The sequence below is a fragment of the Macrotis lagotis genome, chromosome 2 (assembly GCF_037893015.1).
Source record: "Macrotis lagotis isolate mMagLag1 chromosome 2, bilby.v1.9.chrom.fasta, whole genome shotgun sequence".
Taxonomy (NCBI): Eukaryota; Metazoa; Chordata; class Mammalia; order Peramelemorphia; family Peramelidae; genus Macrotis; species Macrotis lagotis.
The window spans coordinates 134,315,727-134,337,302 of NC_133659.1; the positions used below are offsets into that span (position 1 = coordinate 134,315,727).

General features: G+C 36.3%; 1 protein-coding gene across 3 annotated transcripts in view; it reads left to right on the top strand.

Annotated features, from left to right (window-relative positions):
* The window catches only part of SMYD3 (SET and MYND domain containing 3), a 1,048,891-nt gene that overhangs the window by 869,828 nt on the left and 157,487 nt on the right, over window positions 1-21,576 (top strand). For all 3 annotated transcript variants that reach the window (XM_074222846.1, XM_074222848.1, XM_074222849.1), the window contains 2 exons: window positions 13,974-14,061; window positions 18,140-18,314. In XM_074222846.1, coding sequence (XP_074078947.1) covers window positions 13,974-14,061; window positions 18,140-18,314 — 263 coding nt within the window. The remainder of the gene's footprint in view (window positions 1-13,973; window positions 14,062-18,139; window positions 18,315-21,576) is intronic.

The window sequence follows — 21,576 nt, forward strand, 5'->3', positions numbered from 1 at the left end:
GTGTCTGAGACCGGATTTGAACCCAGGTACTCCTGACTCCAGGGCCCGTGCTTTATCCATTGCGCCACCTAGCCGCCCCTTGTATTTTGTTTTGAGAGAAATTCTATTTTAATAATCAATTATTGAATATCGGAACAGGGTTTTTTTCCAGAAATATGTAGATTGTTTAGTCTCTGAACATATTCATTGTTGATAGATGAGATTTCCCAGATCCTAGGAGTACAAGCCATTTGAACCTAGGAGGGAGACTCCACCTAACTAGAGAATCTATGGCCCATTTTGTTCCATCCAGCCAGGTCCGAGAAGAGGTAGACCCCTTCTTTTCTCTAGATTTCCCTAGGCAGAGTAGTCTGGATAAGAGAGAAGTTTCTTTGCCCCCAAACTGAGTGATCAGCCATGTTCCTCAGCCCCTTATTAGAATATTATAATATTCATTCTTCCTATTGTTAACAAATTAGAACCAGGGGTGGCTAGGTGGCACAGTGGATGAAGCACCGGCCCTGGAGTCAGGAGTACCTGGGTTCAAATCCGGTCTCAGACACTGAATAATTACCTAGCTGTGAGGCCTTGGGCAAGCCACTTAACCCCATTTGCTTTACAAAAAAATAAAAAATAAATAAAAAATAAAAAACAAATTAGAACCAGTCACCACCCTCATGAACACCCACTCTTTCAAGGTTCCATGAGGGGTCTATGGCATTGGAGAGTATCACTGACCTCTTTTATTAATGATTGTTAGCATGATTAATTATCCAGAAAATATGCCTCATAAACTTTTATGTGAAACAGTTTATAAATCATTATTTTAATACCCTCCTTTAGATGATAAACTCCTTGAAAAGACTTTTTAAATTATTAGTAATACATTTGTTACTAAAATAACATTATCAACAATACTTTAAAGTTTGCAAAATGCTCTATTCACATTTTATTTTATCTTTACAACAACCCTGCAAGGGCAATTGCTATTGTATCCCCATTTTACAGATGAGAAAACTTAAGGAAGACAGGTTAAGTGACTTGCCCAGGATCATGCAACTTGCAAGTGACGCCAGATTTGAGCTCAGGTCTTGCTGATTCTAACCCTCCTCCTCAGGTCCCTGTGCTGTGCCACCTTAGTGTCTTTATGTCCCTAAAACTTAGCATACAGAGTCATTGCTAACTAATAATAATCTTGACAGATACGGTCAATTCTGACTGAGGAAACTTATTAGGAAGGGGCAAGATATGCACTACTCTTACTTGGTTTGGGATGCATAATGAGAAAAAAAAACAGAAAACTTCCATGTTGTGCAATGTGGAGGCCCATAAGGGAACAGACCCCTCAAATTGCATTTATAACTCAATAGATTCATTCCTTGGTTCATTGACAGCCCTCAAATATGTCTTGTTTTTCTCCGGTCTAATTGACACATGTTAAGAGTGGACTCAGTAAGTCTGATTAAAAACTGAAGGGTGTTATGTTTTAATAACTTCTTCCCCTTTCCCCTTTCTTTTTCTCCCTCCAAAATGCCTATTGGCTGGTTTGGGGCTGGCTTGATTACACCAAGCATGCTATTTTTAGTCATTTTTCCTTTCCATTATGAAAGAGCTACATTTCCCCTTAAGTTGACTCTAGACTGGGCTACATGCAGTTGCTTCTGCCAGCAGTGTTGGAAATTGGTTCCAGCAGAAACATTTCCTGTTGATCGTATAGGAGCTGAACTATGTTGTAGATTAACCTATTAGTCCCAGTATATTATCCATGTGCCTAGGTACTGCCCAGTCATGGGAGAAGTAAATTGAGCATTGCATCCTTCATGCTTTTGCACTTCAGGACTTCCCAATCTCTTCCTTGAATGAGCATGTCTTTACTTATACCTCGGTCTGCTTAATAGGCATTCCAGTTACCAAAAAAATTTGTAGACTCTTGCTGCCTCTATTTCCCCGTGGGCTCTCATCTCCCTTCAATCTAATCCAAATAGATGCTGCATCTGGAATTGGTTGACAGGAAGTACAGGGAACCAGATTACCCTTCTCATATTACTTTTCTTTTTAATTCAAACCATCTGAAATTAGCTAGTGAGAAGGTTTCAACATCAAACACTTGTGAGCAAAGCAAGCACATCTGTTTAAGTGGTCCAGATGCAAGGTGGATCTGGGTGGATGCAGTTGATGATCACAACTGATAGACCCCGAGTTCTCTTTCCAAGGGAGATGCCTGGCCAACCTTGCTGGAGTCTGACCCCAGGCCTGTCAAAAAAATTCAACTGGAAATGTATGCTTACCATTGGTGTCTGGCAGGTATTGTTCCTGATCTGAAACATTGGAGGAGTTTTTGTCCAGAAGTGGGGGGTTGCATTAAATGGTACTCTTTTATGTGGTAGTGAGATTATCTCATCTCATCTGGTAGTTATTTCTGTAGTTAAAGGAGTGAAGCCTGTGTATTTATTTACCACCTGGGTGCCAGAGAGTTTCAACAATATTCTTTCCTTCCCAGACATGGATGAGAAAGGATAACATATGGGCAAGTAAGCTTGGAAAGGACAGGGATAGTGTTTTAATAATTCATTACATTTTTTTTGCACCTCTTTTGAAGATGTCATAAGGACTGGGAGTAGGGGAGACATAGATGAGCCCCACTCCAACACAAAACTTGATACCAGTATCAGAGATAGAGTATGGTTGAGGTCCTAAGCCAATATGATATTTGTCAGAATTATAGTTTGGAGCTAAAAAGTATCTTTTCCAATTATCTATGTAACCTATGATGTTTTATACAATTCAGATAGCTAAATTCAATATATATATATATTTACTAATAAAGGTGTTGTGTACAAACACTTGTCTAGCATACACTTGGTATGTTTATAATACAGTAGTTCAGGGCATGAAGGGAGGGTGAGAGGAGATGATATTGAAAGTTTGAATTTAGACCAAGACCCTTGGAGGAGTGTGTGTGTGTGTGTGTGTGTGTGTGTGTGTGTAGACTTAAACTATCTGGAAAGGATAAGAAGGGGAATCTGAAAGACCATCTACTCAGGCTTCTGTACCTGCATAATATGAAAATTACTTCAATAACAATGTTTAACAACTGGTTTTCCAAGAAAAATATGTATGCATCACATACTTTTAATTTAATCTCTATTTTTAAACTTTTCCCCATCTTTTTAATAAAACAAAAAAATCAAGTCCTGAATTGAAGTAATTCCCAGTTTCTAAGGTATGAATGTTCATGCTGAAAATGTAACAGTCAGATCTCATGATCCAATTCAGATAACTCCAGCACATCACTGACAACATTGCTCACAAATGGTTCTCCACTATTTATTTGCCCTTCTTTGGAAAATCTCTGGCATGTCAATGCCCTTGCTAAAATGCAGCACTCAGAACTCAACATGGTATTCTACATGTTGTACTCTGACTAGTGCAGAGTTTGACAAAACTACTGCTTCCCACTTCCTACATATATTTCACTTAATGCCATTAAAGATCATTTTAACTTTTTAAAAATTTCTATAACATACTCTTATCTTAGACTTGAACTTGTAGCCCACTAAAGCCCTCAGGTCTTTCTCACATGAAATGCTGGCTAGCCACATTTACCTTATCATAGAATTCTGAAATTGCTTTTGTTTTGCCAAGTCTGTGATTTTAAAATCCTCTTCTTCAAGCAAGACTGGATTGCTACTTGTTGAGTATGTGAGAGATGGGATTCTTGTTCAGTTATTGATGTGACTAGATGATCTTAAAGGGTTTTTTCTCAATTTTGAAAGTCTCTTATTCTTAAATTTCACCCAGTGTTCAAGATTGTCAGGATTCTGACTCTGTCATCCAATTGTTTACTATTTAATCAGCATGAGTTTTCTGATATCCACATGTTATCTGTGCCTTGATCCAACTTTGATACTTGGATGAATTTTTTTTTTATTTCATAAATATGTGCACTACCTCCAATGGGACAGAGCACAATTCTTCCAAATATTCTTGTTCTGTGTCATAGACTTTTGTCTGTGTCATCACTTAAATCCTCCATAAAGGTCCACCTAACATGCTGGTAACCTTCCTCAGTCTCTTGCCATTGCCTGAATGCCAATGGAGTAGATGGGCTGTCTATTGATTATCCTTCTCTCTCAATAAATGACTGGCCCGTTTCTGTTTCTGGTCACATATTATTTTATAATATTTTTTATGAAGCTTCTTCTACTCAATTCTTTACTGATAATATGCTGCAGCTTATTCATGCCCACCATACATTTCTCCATTTCCCTTTGGATAACCTGGAATTTTGTTTCTTCAGATAATCTAATATTTCAGATTAATCATATGTATCTGTGTGTGAATGTTTATGCATATGTATATACAGACACACACATATATTTTATCTAAGACATTGAGAAAAGAAATATTCAATAGCACAGGGCTACATACAAAATTTCTTTCAAGGAGACAAACCATTTATAAATATTTTGGGGATTGATTCATTCTGGGAGTATTGAATCTACCTAATACTTTGCCAGTCCACCTCTCTCCACCTTTTCCACAAGAATAGAATGAAGCCAAGCTAGGCTTTTTTTTTTTTTGTTTGTTTTGATTGATTAGTTACCATTGAGGTAGGGGGGTTCTTTAAGTATTTTTTTAATAACAAATTTTAGAATTTGTTGTTGTTCTTGTTGAATTGTTTCAATGATGTTCAACTCTCTGTGACCCCATTGTGGTTTTATTGGCAGAGGTAGTGGAAGGGTTTGTCATTTTCTTCTGTAGCTCATTTTAGAGATGAAGAATTGTGTCAAATAGAGTTAAGTGACTTGCCTAGAATCACACAACTAGTACATGTCTGAGGGCTCAGATTTGAGCCCTCCTTACTCCAGGGCCATTGCTCTATCTACTATTCCACCTATTTTTAATCAAGTCAGAATTTTACCAGGAATAGAATAACAACTCACTAGTCTACAGTTTATATTCCATTCTTTCTTTTTCATTGGAACATTTACCCTTCTCCAATCTGAAAACAACTACGGTAGTTCAGATGTATCACATTTCTTTTAATATTCTAGGATATATTTTGAGATGATGTGAATTCATCAAGCACAACTAGGTTTTCTCTTAACATCTTCCTACTTTATCTTAGATTCAACACTGCCATTTTTATTTGGACCTTTCAAATATAAAGGTGATTTTTCCTCAGCAGAGAAAACAGAAGCAAAACAAATGTTTCTCTCTATCACCTGTTATCATTTACCTATCCACACCCCTCGAACAATCTGTCTATCCTCACTAAGTATCATTCTATGTCTCTCTTCTCTTTCATGGCCAACCTCCTCAGGAAGGACTACTTTTCCTTCTTTTTCATCCCCTTCTTTAAAATGCTCTGAAGTTTCACTTTCAACTTTATCATTAAACAGTTCCAATCTTATAATTCAACTGAAATTACTCTCTCCAAAATTAACAGTGATCTCTTACTAAATCTGATATTTTCTTCATCCTTCTTTACCTCTCTGAAGGTTTTGGTTTCATTAATCACCTTTTCCTTTATTTTCTCTAGACTTCCATGGCCCTTATCTCTCTTGCATTTCCTCCTACCTGTATGGCTGTTCCTTCTCTTTCTCTTTTGCTGGCTCTTTATCCAAGCCATCTTTATTCCTCTTAATCATCTGTGATAGGACTAATGGTTTCTTGATGCTTCTTCCTTGACATAACATCATCTTCCTCTCCCCTATGTGATAGGTCACAGTTTCCTAGTCAGAGGATATTAAAAAAGTCCCATGTAGTCCCAGCATCTCCAGACATGGTAGGTGCCTGATAATATCTAAGTCACCATGTCTCAGTGACATTTCTTCAATTTCTAGATGCTCAAGGTAAGGACACATTCAGAGAAGTTAAATGCTACTTTATCTTTGCTGTGAGAGGGCAAAGTAAAACTTCTCTTTTGTTAAATGTTCAATGCCTTTGAGTACCTTATTCATTCCAACATTAAACTTGAATTCAGAGGGTGCTAGCTTTAGAGTCACATTTTCAAAGCTATCAGTGTCCCCCAAAACTCCACTTTGTTCCCTTTTCTCTTCTTCTATATTATTTCCCTTAGTAGTCTCATTAGGGTTGCTAGGTGGTACAATGGTACCAGGGTGCCTGGTCCTCTTCCTAGTAATAGCAGGTATCTGACCTCAGATACTTACTAACTATGTAATCCTGGGCAAGTCACTTTAACCCTGTTTGCCTCAGTTTCTTTGTCTGTAAAAATAAGTTGGAGAAAAAAATAGCAAACTACGCCCATATATTTGCCAAAAAAACCCTTGTGGAGTTGCAAAGAGTTGGTCTTGACTGAAAAAGGATTCAATAACTACAAATCTGCCTAGAACTCTCTCCCTCTTCATCTATGTCATTTGCCTTCCCTGGCTTCCTTCAATTCTCAACAAGGGATAAGAGAGAGAAAAGTCAAGGTTCACTCTAAGATTGTGAACCTGGGTCACTGGGTGCTTCAGAAATCATTTAAAAAATCTAATTGTGGAGTGGCTAGGTAGCACAGTGGATAGAGCACTGACCCTGGAGTCAGGAGTACTGAGTTCAAATCCAACCTCAGACACTTAATAATTACCTAGCTGTGTGTCCTTGGGCAAGCCACTTAACCCCATTGCCTTGCAAAGAAACTTAAAAAGAAATCTAATTGTACAATATTGCTGTCTGCTCCCCCCTCCCCACACACATCATTTACCTATATCATTTATTTTGGTACAGTAAGGATGTGAGTTGAAATCCAGCCACAGACACTTATTAGCTATGTGACCTTGGGCAAGTCACTTAAACCTGATTGCCTTGCACCCATGGCCATCTCCATCTTAGATGGCTTTGGAGGAGAAAGTGAAACTGGTATAGTATCCTGTCACTCAAATCCAATTCATGTGCTTATCATGGCATCATCTCTCTGATGTCATGGTCTTCTTCAAGAATGAAAGACAAATATTATTATTATCATTTTGAATAAAGTATACTTTCCTAAAGACAAATTTGACTCAGGATCTTCTTCCATGAAGTCCTTGTTAATCAGGAAATCAAATTTTCCTCCCTGTGTTAGGATATATAGTTCATTTTAATTGTTTCCTTTGTAGTATTTCCTTTGTAGTATAATGGTCTGTATGTCTGTCTTAAGGCTATGGATTCTGGTCTTTGAGAGCTTGTTCTGGGTTCTTTCTGCCTACTAGCTACATCTCTAGCATGTAGCTTTTTAGGTTCAGAGAGGCAATTTTGACCCCTCTGCTTCCGTTTTTTACTTTAGAACCCTTTCAGCCCCTTTGGTTAGACTTCTTAAGAGTTTGTACCAAAAGATAACCCAACTACCAATATGACAGCCATCCTTCCATTCTCTTGCTGTTATTTCCCAGGGATCTGCTATACTTTCTCCCTAAATTCTCTTTCTTGTGGCTAGTGTGATTTTGTTTGAATAGTAGCATTTTAGACAGTTCAATACTATTTCATTTGATCTTCTTTTTTAATTAAGTGTATATGAAATGGGTATTTTCCACCACTTTGAAAACAAAGTTCTGATCCCATGTTCCCAGGCTCCAGGTTATTTTAAGCAATAATTTCTTCATTAAACTTAAGGTTTGTTAACAGTTTAGTCCTGCATGAGAGTAAACTTTGATGTATTTGAAAAAGAAATTCTGAAGAACCTGGAAAATCTATTCATTTTCACCTTAGGTTCCATAATAATAATAAAAAAAGGCAACCCTAATTTACCCTTGTAGCTGAAACTGTGTAATTTAGGTTTTTGTTTTTGTTTTTTGCAAGGCAATGGGGTTAAGTGGCTTACCCAAGGTCACACAGCTAGGTAATTATTAAGTATTTGAGGTCGGATTTGAACTCAGGAACAACTGACTCTAGGGCCGATACCCTATCCACTGCACTGCCTAGCTGCCCCAAAACTGTGTATTTTTAAAGGCAAAGAACTTAAAATACTGATGTCAATTTTTTCCTCCAACAAGCAATTATTAAAGTACCTAATTCAATTAGTGCATCATGCTGCAACAAAAAGGATAAAACAATAACCATTAAAAATTTAAAAGAATACGAATGCTTGTTGATAGAATTGGTTTACTTTAATGATAACATATTTGCAGAAAAATAGAATATTATAAGTGAATGAAGGTAGTAAAAATACCTATTTCCATTTTATAGATATGAAAACTGAGGCTCATGGAGATTAAGTACTTGCCTAATGTTATTCAACTATTAAAAATTCTTCAGTTATTTCAGTCTTGTCCTACTCTGATATCCCATTTGGGGTTCTCTTAGTGGTTTGCCATGAGCAAACTGAGGCAACCAGGGCTAAGTGACTTGCCTAGGGTCACAAAACTAAGTGTTTGAAGACAAATTTATACTAGGGAAAAGGAGTTTTCCTGACTTTAGGCCTGGCACTCTATTTCTCTAGCTGTATTACATTAAATGTATTCAATATATTACTGGTATTAATAATAATATATTAACGACTTGACAGGTTATAAAACACCACTAATTTATCACTATGTTTTCCTTTCTTCTTTCTAATAATTTATCACCTTGCTCTACCATTAAGCAGTATAAAGTTCTACTTTTTTGATAAATAATGCTAACTGGCCAGTTTCTCCAGCTAATCTGTTCCTTTTAAAAATACGGACCCTTCCATTGCCAGATTCTAATTATGAGTTGCAACTTACCAGAGCTCTTCAGAGTCTGACTGTCCCCTTCTTAGTCTTCCTAGTCTTCTTAGTCTTCCTAGTCTTACTCTTCCTTTCCCACCAGACATTTTCTCTTAGATACAACTCTGCTGGATAGATTATTCAAACACTCCCATTTCTAACTCTGTGTCTTTGCATGGTTATTCTTCATACTGGTAACTTTCCCTTCCCTCATCTCCCTGGCTCTCTTCTCTTCTCTTCTCTTCTCTTCTCTTCTCTTCTCTTCTCTTCTCTTCTCTTCTCTTCTCTTCTCTTCTCTTCTCTTCTCTTCTCTTTTTTCTTTTCAGGTTTTTGCAAGGCAAATTAGGTTAAGTGTCTGAGGTCAGATTTGAACTCAGGTACTCCTGACTCCAGGACCAGTGCTCTATCCACAGCACCACCTAGCTGCCCTAATCCCTGGCTTTCTCTAAGGCTAGGTTGGAAAAGTGCTATTTATAGACTCCTTCAACCTCACTGAATTATAGATGTTTACCTCCATTTCCAACCTAGCCTCTTTTGTTTGTTGTCTAGGTATTTAGAAAGTTATTTTGCCCATTCATATGTTATTTCCCATTCATACGTTAGGAAATAGTTGAATATTTGATATAGTTCCCCTTATATTTTAGGTGACAAAGTTTTTTTTCCAGTTATATTTACTTCAAATAGTTTTCCAATCTTCATTTTTTCTTTTCATGTTGGTCATGTTGTTTTGTGCTGTACTTGAGAAAAAAAAAAGGTTATTGTTATTCATCTTGTTCCAGTTCACTTCTTATATTTGTTCAGTCTTTCTCTAAAAGTCCTATCCTGATGCCTCATCATGGTGAGGATTTGAATTCAGATGCTTAAAGGCAGTGAAGTGAAGCACAGGTTCCTGTAGTTCTTTCTTGTTGTTTAATCATTCAGTCATGGCTGATTCTTTGTGAACCTAAATGGAGTTTTAGGAAACTAGAGTGGTTTGCCATTTCCTTATCTAGTGGTTTAGGCAAACAGAGGATTAGGATCACACTGTTAGTGAATATCTGAGACTGGATTTGAATTCAGGTCTTCCTAACTCCAAGCCCAGGACTCTAACCATTGAACCTCCTAGCTGCTTCTGATAAGACCTGCAAGTTTTATCTAGTTGAAAATGTTTAAAGTATGGGACTGACAAAGGATTGGCCACTGACCAACCTTGTTAAGTTCAAAGAAGTTCATCCCCAAATAATTTGCTTTTAGCTCACAGAAATTCATGAAAATATTAAGGTGTAGAGAAGCTAAAATCTGCATCAGAAATATAGCCTCGAAGAAATGATGAAATTGATGATCTTAAAAAAAGTATATATTTGCATGAAAAAATGAATAGCAAAATGAGCAAAATGAAGAGAATATTGAACATAATAACAATAATATAAGAACTACATTGAGCACATATTATAAGCACCCAAATTAATTACAAAGGATATATGGAAGATACTATTTTCATCCAGAGAAAGAACTGATAAATAGAAACATGTATAGAATGATTTATATATAAATTAAAATTAAATACATTTTTTTAAAAAGCCCATTTACTGACTTGTATATACTATGTACTTAATAAACATATGATGAAACACATTGAATTACCCAAATGGATGAAATTACAAATTCTTAAATTATTGAAATATCAATGGTTTTATTTTGTTTCATGGCTTATTGTAGCCCTACTGACTAATATTACTGGTCAACTCCATATATAGCTAGATTGATCTGTGGATAGTGTTGTTCAGTCGTTTTCTGTCATGGCCAACTCTTTGTGAACCCATTTGGGATTTTCTTGACAGATACTAGAGTGATTTGCCATTTCCTTCTCTAGCTCCTTTTGACATGATGAGTAGATTTTGACATAGAAGTGAAGAGACTGAGGCAGGTTTGAACTTGGGGATGATGAGTCTTCTTGACTCCATACTCAGTGGTCCATCCACTGCACCATCTACCTTTGAATAGAAGGCACTATCTATTGCCAGAATTAGACGTGAGAATTTTCTTGGCTTAGTAAAACCTGCCACTGCTTGTCCTCTGAGGTAGCAAGTCATTCAGATAACAACCCCTCTATGTGATAGGCTCTAAGGCATTAAGAATACAAATATAAAGAACAAAACAATCCATCTTAGAAGGAACTGATATTCTAATGGGAAAGACAATTGCATGTATAAACAAATACAGAATCCTTCATATCACAAAGAGAAACTAGTCTAGGATTTTGATAAGAGTTTGTCTCCTTTCACAGTTGAAGTAAATATAGTATCCAATTTGCTTCTAGGATTTTTTTGTTTTCATTTATAATCAGTGTTCTTCTTATTATGCTAGTCTGTCTCTTAGGTACCTAGTGCCAATGATAATCATGTTGATAACTTAAATTTATAAATTATTTATAATTTAATTATATATTTTGATATTTTGAATCCAATTATATAATAATTTAATTATAATTTATATACATTGTCTCCTTTGATTTTCAAAATAAACTAACGTAGTAGATTCTACCCTGAGCATGCTCATTTTACTGATGAGGAAACTGAGGCAGATAGAGGTTAAGTGACTTGCCCAGGGTTACACAGCTTATATCTGAGACAGAATTCAAACTCAGGTCTTTCTGACTCCCAAGTTCAACCCTCTATCCACTGTACTATCAAGCTAGCTGTCTAATATAATCATTAGACATTTTGGTCAATTAAGGTAATGTAGAGGGTTGACTTTATTTTTTTCTAATGGAAATGGTAGAACAAAGATTAACATATATACAGATAACACAGCATTTTTTTTTTTAGGTTTTTGCAAGGCAAGCAGGGTTAAGTGGCTTGCCCAAGGCCACACAGCTAGGTAATTATTTTAGTGTCTGAGACCGGATTTGAACCCAAGTACTCCTGACTCCAGAGCCGGTGTTTTATCCATTGCTCCACCTAGCCGCCCCCTAACACAGCATTGATTAAGAATTTGCTATATGATGCTTACTGCTACAGGTGGATATAAAGATGCTAACTCCATGCAAAAAGCTTATAGGTTTATAAGGAAAATGACAGACTATAATAGCTTTGAAACAAAACAATCTATATTTATCAGTGATGCTATAAGAAAGAAGGAGGGATCAGTCCAGAGTGATCAAAATTGGATACAGGGATGAGATGGTATTTGAACTACAGCTTGAAGAATAGATAAGATTTTGATCCTCTAAAAGACAAAGGTGGAAGGAGGCTTTTAGGCAGAGGAATGATATGAGCAGAGGAGTGATATGAGCAGAGATGCAAAGGTGGGGAAAGTGCAGGTTTATTGATAGAAACCAATTCGAATAGAACATAAGGTTCATGTAAGACAGTGGTAGTACATATATAGATAGTGCAGTGAATAGATTGCTAGCCTGTGAAGTCAGGAACACTCTTCTTCCTGGGTTCAAATCTCACCTCAGGCACTTATTAGCTACATGGCCCTAGACCCTAGTGGGGCAGCTAAGTGGCACAGTAGATTGAGCACCAGTCCTGGAGACAGGAAGACCCGAGTTCAAATTTGGCCTCAGATATTTGCCATTTATTAGCTGTGTGACCTTGGGCAAGTCACTTAACCCTGATTGCCTCACATACATTGTTTTAGTCTATAAATTATTTAAATATTGTCATCATCATAAACAGTATTATTCATTTCATAGTTGAGGAAACTTCCAAGGATTTTATGTGATTTACTGAGTGATGAACACATAACTAGTAATGGTAGATTTGGAGTAGAATATGAATTCAGTTCTTTTGACTTCTGAGCAATGTTCTTACCACCATCTCACCCTCAGGTGGATGATTTTGGACTAAAGTCTGAAGGCAGTGGGAATCCATTGGTGGCTTATGTATAGGGGATAGCCTTATCAAAGCAGAGCTTTAGAAAAATTAAATTTACAATAAACTGCAGAATGTTTTGGGGGGATTAGATACTTGTTCACCAGGATGATTTTTTTCTCTCCCAGTCATAGTAAATTAGGAGTTCAGAATTGTTTTTTTAGTTTTTACAAGGCAAGGGGGTTAAATGATTTGCCCAAGATCACACAGCTAGGTAATTATTAAGTGTTTGTGGTCGGATCTGAACTCAGATCCTCCTGACTCCAGGGCCAGTGTTCTATCCACTGTACCACCTAGTTGCCCCTGTTTGGTGTTTTCTAACAGGGTCCTCTGGTCATACATCTTTAGAGTCTAACCTATATAGATTCAACCAGGCCAACCCCCGCCCCCTTTATCTGTTCATGTTCATGGAATCCTGTTCTCTTGTTCTCTTGCTCTTCAGGTTGGAAGCATTTGTTTTTAAATGTTTGAAAGATAAGCAATTCTTAGCGTTTGAACTAAATCCTTAATGAAAAAAGGTCTTTGAGAATATTAGCCTCAAAAGTCTTTTTTGTCAGTGAAAATTAGTTCACAAATACCTCCTGTCTATTTAAGAAATGTATTGATTTATTTTGTTTTTATATTCCATTCATTTCTGAATAAGTAACACATTTATAGCATGCTTTAGAGCTTTACAAAATTTTTTATATATATATTAACTCATTTGATTCACAAGAACCTATGAGGGCCTTCGCTCTTGTTATACCTATTTTACCATAGGGGGAAACTAAGGCTGAGAGGTCACACAAAGTTTCTGAGGATTTGAACTGACTGCAACATTTATCTACTATACCTCCCCAACGCTGACTGAATAAACCCTTGCCCCTTCCCAATAAACCATTTCTTTTTTCTTTTTTTTTATTTATTATTTAAGACAAGGTCACTCAGCTAGGGAATTATTAAGTGTCTAAGGTCGGATTTGAACTCAGGTTCTCTTGACTTCAGGGCTGGTACTCTATCCACTGTGTCACCTAGCTGCCCCCAACCATTTCTTCTTTATAACAAAAAAGAAAAAAGAATTCAATAAAGTCAATCAATAGATACTTTGCAATTCTTTAGGAATCATTAAAATCATTAAGCTTATTAAAGTGGCACATTATTCACCTTTATTTTTGTTCTATTTCTATTGTTCTATTTATTATTGTTTTCCTAATTCTTCTTACTTCATCCTGCATTGGTGCATATAAGTCTCCCGCTGCTTGTCTGAATTTTTCATATTCATCATTTGTTATAATATAGTAATATTTTATTAAAGTTTATAGTAGTTTGTCTAGCTATTTCCTAAGTGATGCCTGCCATCTCTTTTCATGGTTGATGATAATAATTCACCTGGTTAAATTATAATTTCTAGCTTCCTACTTAACTGATTTTATCTCTCTTCTCTCTCTCCATTTTCTCCTATTTTGTAATGTGACTCCTGTATCAGGATGCTGACATGCTAGCAGGAGAGGAACAAGCTTGGAAGGAAGTTCAAGGTTCCTTGGGAAAAGTTGAAGATCTCCAGTCACAAGAAAGTATCCTTTCACCAAGAAATCAGAATAAGTCTTTGATTTTTACTCTCCTTTTGTGTGATTGGTTCCTCTGTTTTGTGAAGAGATACTGCAAATACATTCTTTTGAGAAAGGATAACTGAATGGATTGATAAATAGATGGAACATTTATTAAGCATTTAATATGTCCCAGGCATTGTGCTAAGTGTTGGGAATACGAATGTAAACCAAAATCAAATAAGATAGTTTTTATGCTCAAGGAGCATATATTCTAATAGAGAAAGATGATGAATAAGAGGGAGCTGCAAAGGGAAGAGGAGACCTATAGGTAGACACAATGGGAAAGTTCAGAGTCAGAAATGGAACTTGGAAATAAGTGAGTGGGAATGTCCTGGGTACTAGTAGTCCTGGGCAGGACCTCATCAGTTGGAGGAGGGGGCCATAGGGGCAGAGGCATTTCCAGTGTAAGAAGACTGCTGACAAAATGGAAAAGTCACACTGGAAATGAGGGATACTGGGGAATGTCATTTATGTTTTATTGCAAAAGGAGCTCAAACAACATGATATTTAATGCAAAGTCATCCCCTTCTGGTAACTCAGAAAATATTTGATATTAACATGAATAACCTTGCAGATTTTAACAGCACTAAAATTACAGTGTTAAATTATTTAAAATAATTATTTCCAGTGATCTCCATACAAAAGGATCAAATCTTAAATATATATAACCATATGAATACAAAAAATATTACAAGATCTATTTTTCCAGGATCAATTATTTTTTTGGTGGACAGGTAACTCCCTGCTCCCTAGTCTACTTCAGAAACTTAATAGATGAGTCTTCAAGTTGGCAAAGGAAGCTCAGAAAAGCTAACTTCCATCTACTCATTGCTAGAAAGTCTTAGAGGTGAGATTTAAACATAGGACTTCCTAACTTTAAATCCTGCACCCTGGCTACAATCCCATGCTAACTGTTTCATATAACCTAGTCATTTTCTTCTTAACAGTCTATCTTTGAAGGGGATCAGTCCTTTATCTCAGAAGCATGAGTAGATTTATTTGAATGTAACTTCAGTACCTATAATTCAACTTGCCGTATTGCTTGAAATCCTCAACACAAAACCTGTTTCTTTGGGATAAAGCACTATGCTTCCAGAAGGCCCTTGTTAAAAATAAAACATGCTACCAAGATATAATGCTATATAGAGCATATAAAAGCATGAACTAATTTATTAGATAGGTTAGTTATCCTTTTGGGAAGAAGCATCCTAAGGAAATGGAATATAGAATAGTTAAGTTTTGATTGGGTAAGAGAAGAAAATGGTCTAGAGTGTTGGACTGCTCAAAACTTCATCTATGGAATTTTGGTTTTCTGTATAATATAAACAGAAGTGTCATGATACCATATAAGGGTTATCAATCTTACCCTCTTTAAGAAACTGAGTGATACAATATTATGTGTTTTTCCCATCTGAAAGTAGGCAGTCTACAAGCTTTGAAAGCATTTATTCTGTGTCTTAATTTCATACGGTTTGTCCCCCAAATTCTCCAAACTGTCTTTATCCCACAAGTATATGTAGGATTTCCTGGAACCATTTTATAGAGTTATAAAAACCTGATATTTAAATTTTCAGTATGAGCATTTACAAATGAAAAATTGAGAAACACTACAAATCCAGGTTTGATTTATTGTTTTGTTTATTATCTAGACACAATAGAATGATGAGGAAAATGTTAAATGATGCAAATGAAACTTAATAGGGTGTTTTTTGCACATTTTCTTTTAGAGTCAGTTGTTGAACATTTAGCACCATGCTGCTGTTCATACCTGCCTAATATTTATTAGTTGTTACTGTAATTCCAGTTCCCAATTATATCATGATCAAAATAGTTTCAGAAGTTCTGGTCAAGTTGCCAAATCTTGTCCTTTCTCCTTTCATGACAAGCTTCCTTTATATTCTGTTTTAGATGTCATTCACATAGCAATCATTATTCAGATATTCTTCACTTCTTACATGGTTATTTCAATAGTTTTTTACTTTTCTCCCTGCCTCAAATCCGTACGCATTCCAATCTACTCAGTTGCCAAAGTAATTTTCCTAAAGCCTAGGTCTGACCATGCTCCAACTCCCACCTGCAAATAAACTTCAGGGACAACCAATACCTCCAGGTTCAGGTCAAAATAGCCCTGGCATTTAAAGTTCTTTACAGCCTGGTGATCCTTCTTACCTTTTTGATCTTCTTACATTTTACCCCCCCCCCCCATATACTGTAATATCCACTTCCACATGAGAAAACACATGAAAAGTGTATGCTTTATATATCTTAAATGTTAGATATTGTAATTGTTGTTGCTTCTGATGCCATTAGAGTAAATATTTTAATAAATGCTTATTGACTGACAAATGCTATCCTAAAAGGAAGGGTTGAGGTAGATAGGGAGATAATCACAGGAAAAAGGGACCTTGAACACTGAAGAGCACTGTTAACATTTGGTACCTGTGTAAGGGAAGGAAAGATAAACTCAGTCTTGGGAATAATTTCACCTAGACCTGGCCCTACTCATAAAGGTAATAAAAGACATAAAATCATGGTTGTGTGTTGTATGTCAGTGATAAATTTGCTCGCCCTGGGCCATGGGCAAGCAACTACAGTCAAGGCTAATGTATATGCTCCTCCAGTCTGGCCCTTTTGAAAACACAGATAACAATCACTGGTGCTCCTGTGGCCTTTTTCCTTGGAGAGAATTAGAGAACTTTACAACCAGGGCCTCATTAATCCTGTGACTGGCTCTGAGATGGGTGGGGAACAGGTAGTGGAAACGTTTTAAAGATGGGGAAAAACTGAAGCTTAGGGAAGTAGTCTTATAATGGGAATGTTCCTATTTGATGTTGGTACAGCCTTGGGGCACAATCAAATCCCTAAAAATAGGTTGTGATATAATTAATCTCTCTGTAAGAGGTGAGCAAGTGGAAGGGATGGGGTGAGGAGGCCCAGGAATACCCGTTACAAGAGAAAAGTCTGTTGAGAGACTTGCTCACCCTACCCTTTTGTCACAGTACATTAGAAAGACATGTTTAAATATATATATTTCATAAGTCCTGATTTACCTGCTTACTCAATCTTTCTTGAAGGAAGCTTATTTTCATAGATACCTAGATCTGGATGTCATAGTAACCAGTGAAATTTGCCTATGTGGACTTCTCCATTAAGATAGAATTCCCCATAATCTTCTATCTCCCTAACCTCTCATTTTAATAGATTAGACAAAGTAGATGTTGATGAAGTTGTTTGAAAATGAACTCATTATATGCAAAGATTTTCAGACTCCTCCATTTCTTAAAATGTCTGCCTTCTTTATTGTTTTAAGTCAAATGACAGTAGATATTGGTGAAGTTCTTTGAAAGTGCTGTTAGTATACAAAGATTCCCAAATTCCTTTATTTCTTAGAATGTCTGCCTTCCTTCAGATTTCAGATCAAGTATAACCTTCTGCATATTTTTTCGTCCTAGTTCCTGTGGTTGTTATACCCATCCCTACTTCCTCCTACATGCTGTTGTATGTTTATTTTTTATATTTATTTATCCATTTATAAGTTGCTTTCCTCGGTAGCATGTAGCATCTTAAAGATAAGGATCATTTTTATCTTTACATTTCCAGTACCTAATGCAAAGAATTAGAACATTATAGGTTGTTGATAAGATACTTATTGCATAGATGGATGGATAGATGAATATTATGGATCTATTAATAGGGGAGTATGTTAAAAGAATAACTGTTCTATAAGACATGATATAAGTTTATACTATTATATCCTTTCATCCTCTGTCCCTTATCTCTTCTAGTAAAATGTAATAAACAGAGGCAGAGGCTTGGTTCCATGATGGTTTGTTGATTGTAAACAGAATTCATAGAATTAAGGTATCACTTAGATGTTTTTTGTTTTTCAAGTATGTTTTCCAGCAGCTCATCTGTACAGGATAATGGGAGCTTCCTTTCTGTTAGTGCCCTGGAGGTTTTCAGTGTTTTTGAGTATGCTTTTTTTTATTTGTATTTTTTTTCTTGATGAAGACGAGGAATCCTTAACTAAGGTTAATAACAGAGTGGGAACAGGTTCTGGCTATATGCCAGGCTCTTATAAATAACTATGAAGATCATCTTCCAGACAGAAACATCTATCAGCTCAAGATGCTCGACTGCGCAATGGATGCCTGTATTAATCTTAGTCTGTGGGAGAATGCTTTGCACTATGGAAACCGAACCCTGGAACCTTACAGGTAAGATCTGTGAAGGGAACAGTTTGTCTGCTGCTCTAGTTAGCACAACCAACTGAGTAGAGGCCAGAATTCCAAACCTTAAACTAGTTAATGAAGGGTTGTTACTATAAGACTCCTAAACCCCTTAGAAAGGTTATTTTATTCTGAGTTTCCTAATGTTGGTCCTCAGTTAATAGAAATTGAAATTGCATTATCTTCTAAGAGAAACACCATAATTATGTCCATTGCAGTATTCATTATTTTTTAAAAAATAAATCCTCTCTACTTCTTAACTATCTCTGCAGAGGGTATCACCATTTTTCCAATTTTCTCAGGGTCACAACCTCTTAGTCATCCCTGACTCCTCACTCTACCTCACCCCCATATTTAATCATTGATCAAGTCTTAGGGAATCTATTTTCAATGCTTCTCCCATGTTCATCCCTTTATCACCTCACAGAACTACCACCTACCCTATTTCAGACCCTCATTACCCCTCACCTAAAATATTACAATAGATGCTTGATTGGGGTCTTTGTCTCCAGTGGCTTCTCCTTTGATTGATCCTTCACTTTGCTGCCAAATTGATATTAGTAAAACATAAATCTGACCATGTCATTCTCTGACTCAAGAAGCCCTGTTGCTGCTAGGATAAAAATATAGAGACCACCATTGTGGTTTTTCAAGTCCTTCACAATCTGGCTTCCATCCACCTACCTTTCAAGGCTTCTTTTATTACATATTACTCTCAATCACTTTACATTTCAAACTGGTATACAAGCTGTTTTCCAAATATAACTTTCTAGCACCCATCTCTCTGCATCAGCTTTGCATAGCATGACAGATGCCCACTTCCATAGAGCAAAGTCTTTTAGAAGCTTAGAATAATCTGTCTTTCTTAAAGGTTCATTTCATTACCTACTCTTTAAAGAAGTCTGTCCTGATTCCTGCCTCTTGGAAATAACTTTGTATAGTCAGTTCTGCTATAATCCCACATATGTATTCCCCCAAATATATTTGACTGTACAAAGTTGCACAATAAAAACCACAAAGTTTATTGGAAAAAAATGGAGTTAGGGACATACATAATGCTGAAAAATTTCATTAGTGATACCTAAAATAAAAGATAAGAACCTAATAAAAAAAATTGTACTAGTTTCATACATGTTAAATAAGAAAAAAACTCCAATGAATAATGATAATGCCTTAGGCTACTGCTTGACCTGCCTCCCCCCAGTTTGGCAGTCTTTCACAGGTTGACTAGGCCTTACCTCTAAATTTTGAGGCCAGAGACCATGATGGGGAAGGTGGAAGAGAAAGGAGGGACCAGCCTTCCTCTCCCTACAGGTCTTACAGCAGAAAATATACAAAAAATATGACAAGACTTGACAAGACCTGGCTTTTGGAAGTGGGCATCAGAAGGGTCCCACCCTATGAGTTATTGTAAAATGGTACCATTTTCTGTATTCTTCCTGTTTTTACAAAGTCTTTGGGTTCTGGGGGAAATATGGTTGCAAAGCTGAATATATAGTTGAATTGACATTGAGTAAGAGATTATTGCCATAAAATTAGACCATCAAGTGCCAGGTTAACTTTACCATACTGTCAAAAATTTATCACCAGGGCAGCTAAGTGGCACAGTGGATAGAGCACTGGCTCTGGAATCAGGAGGAACTGAGTTCAAATCTAGCCTCAGACACTTAATGATTGACCAGACACTTACTGATTGCCTAGCTGTATAACTTTGGGCAAGTCACTTAACCCCATTGCTTAAATAAATAAAAAATTTTTAAAAATCATCACCATAAAATTACTGTACTATCAATTAGACCATTGAGAGACAGATTAGCTTTACCTTACTGTTGAAGTGCTTCAGTAATAAAGGGAAAGACCAGACTCTAAAAGAACAAGGTCTCCCAATGGTCACAGTCTTACAGTGTCATGGAATAGTGAGAAGGGCATCTTTGCATAATGCCTACTCACTTTAGTCAATCTTATCTCAAGTCATAACATCACTTTCCTGATGTGTTCTTCTTCTACACTGAAGGACAACTACTACTCATCAGCAAATTCAATTCACATTATACTCCAAATGTTCCCTAATATAGTGTCCTCAAGCCAGTATTCTCAATGCCTAATGTGTAATCAGTATTTATAATTATAGATTGAATGAATCAAGCTATAATGAACTTGCTTAGCACTCTTTTTCTTCCTCCTCCCCATATGTAAATATGTATATAGACATATATGTATACATATACTTACACGTATTATGCATATATGTATATTTAAATATGTGTATATCTGTCTTGAACTGACATCCCAGTCTCATGATCATCTTATAAGCTCACATCCCAATAAGTTTATGTGTGTATATACACATATTTACATATATATTATTCAATAAGGATATGATATATGCACACCCACATTTAAAGATGTGAGTCTTTAAGATAGACATAGGACTGGGATATTAGTCTAAGAGAAATAGTTATGTAGGAAATCCAAATACTATAAGCTCAAGTAAAGTTGAGGTTGACATGTTACTCAGGATCCAGAAATTTACTCTAGGCAGAGGTGGGCAGACAGAAAGTAAAGGGCTGTGCCAGTCGGCCAGGTGTAAAACCAGAAGTTTGGCACAGATGATATAGAAATGGTGAACAACCAAAGTCCAAATGGGCGGTATGATGGCAAGTGCCCAATGGTCAGGCAGATGGTAGAAATCCATTTGGGCAGAAGACTATAGGTATCCAGATGGAAAGACAGATTTCCAATAGTCAGGTGATAACATCAGAAAGTTTCAATAGTGGGTATCAAGAAGTCAGATATGGAAAGTCTAAATAATCAGAATCAGAGTTCAAGAACCAGGTCTCTCAGAAACAAGGCCAGTTTATGAGAAACTGAGATCAAAGGATTAAAAAACCAGTCTATGAGAAACTGAGTCACAGGGGTTGGAGCAATGAGATTTACTTGGTCACCTCGGTTCCTTCAATATCCTTCTCTATTTTTAATTCTTCTTTTAGGGCAATAAATAGTATTGTGTTTGCCTGTTTTTTTAATCTCTGCATCAATTTTGAAACATATATGATATTGAAATACTGTAGGGATTCTGTGACTATGATAGAACTTGGCATTTTAGGTAATATTTGCCAATAAGAATGGTATCTAGAACTTTAAGATTTAGAGAGCTTTGCAAATATCTTATCCTCAAAAGTATCATAGAATTTGGTACTATTATCACCCCAATTTTACAGATGAGGAAACTAAGTTAAAGAGAGTGATT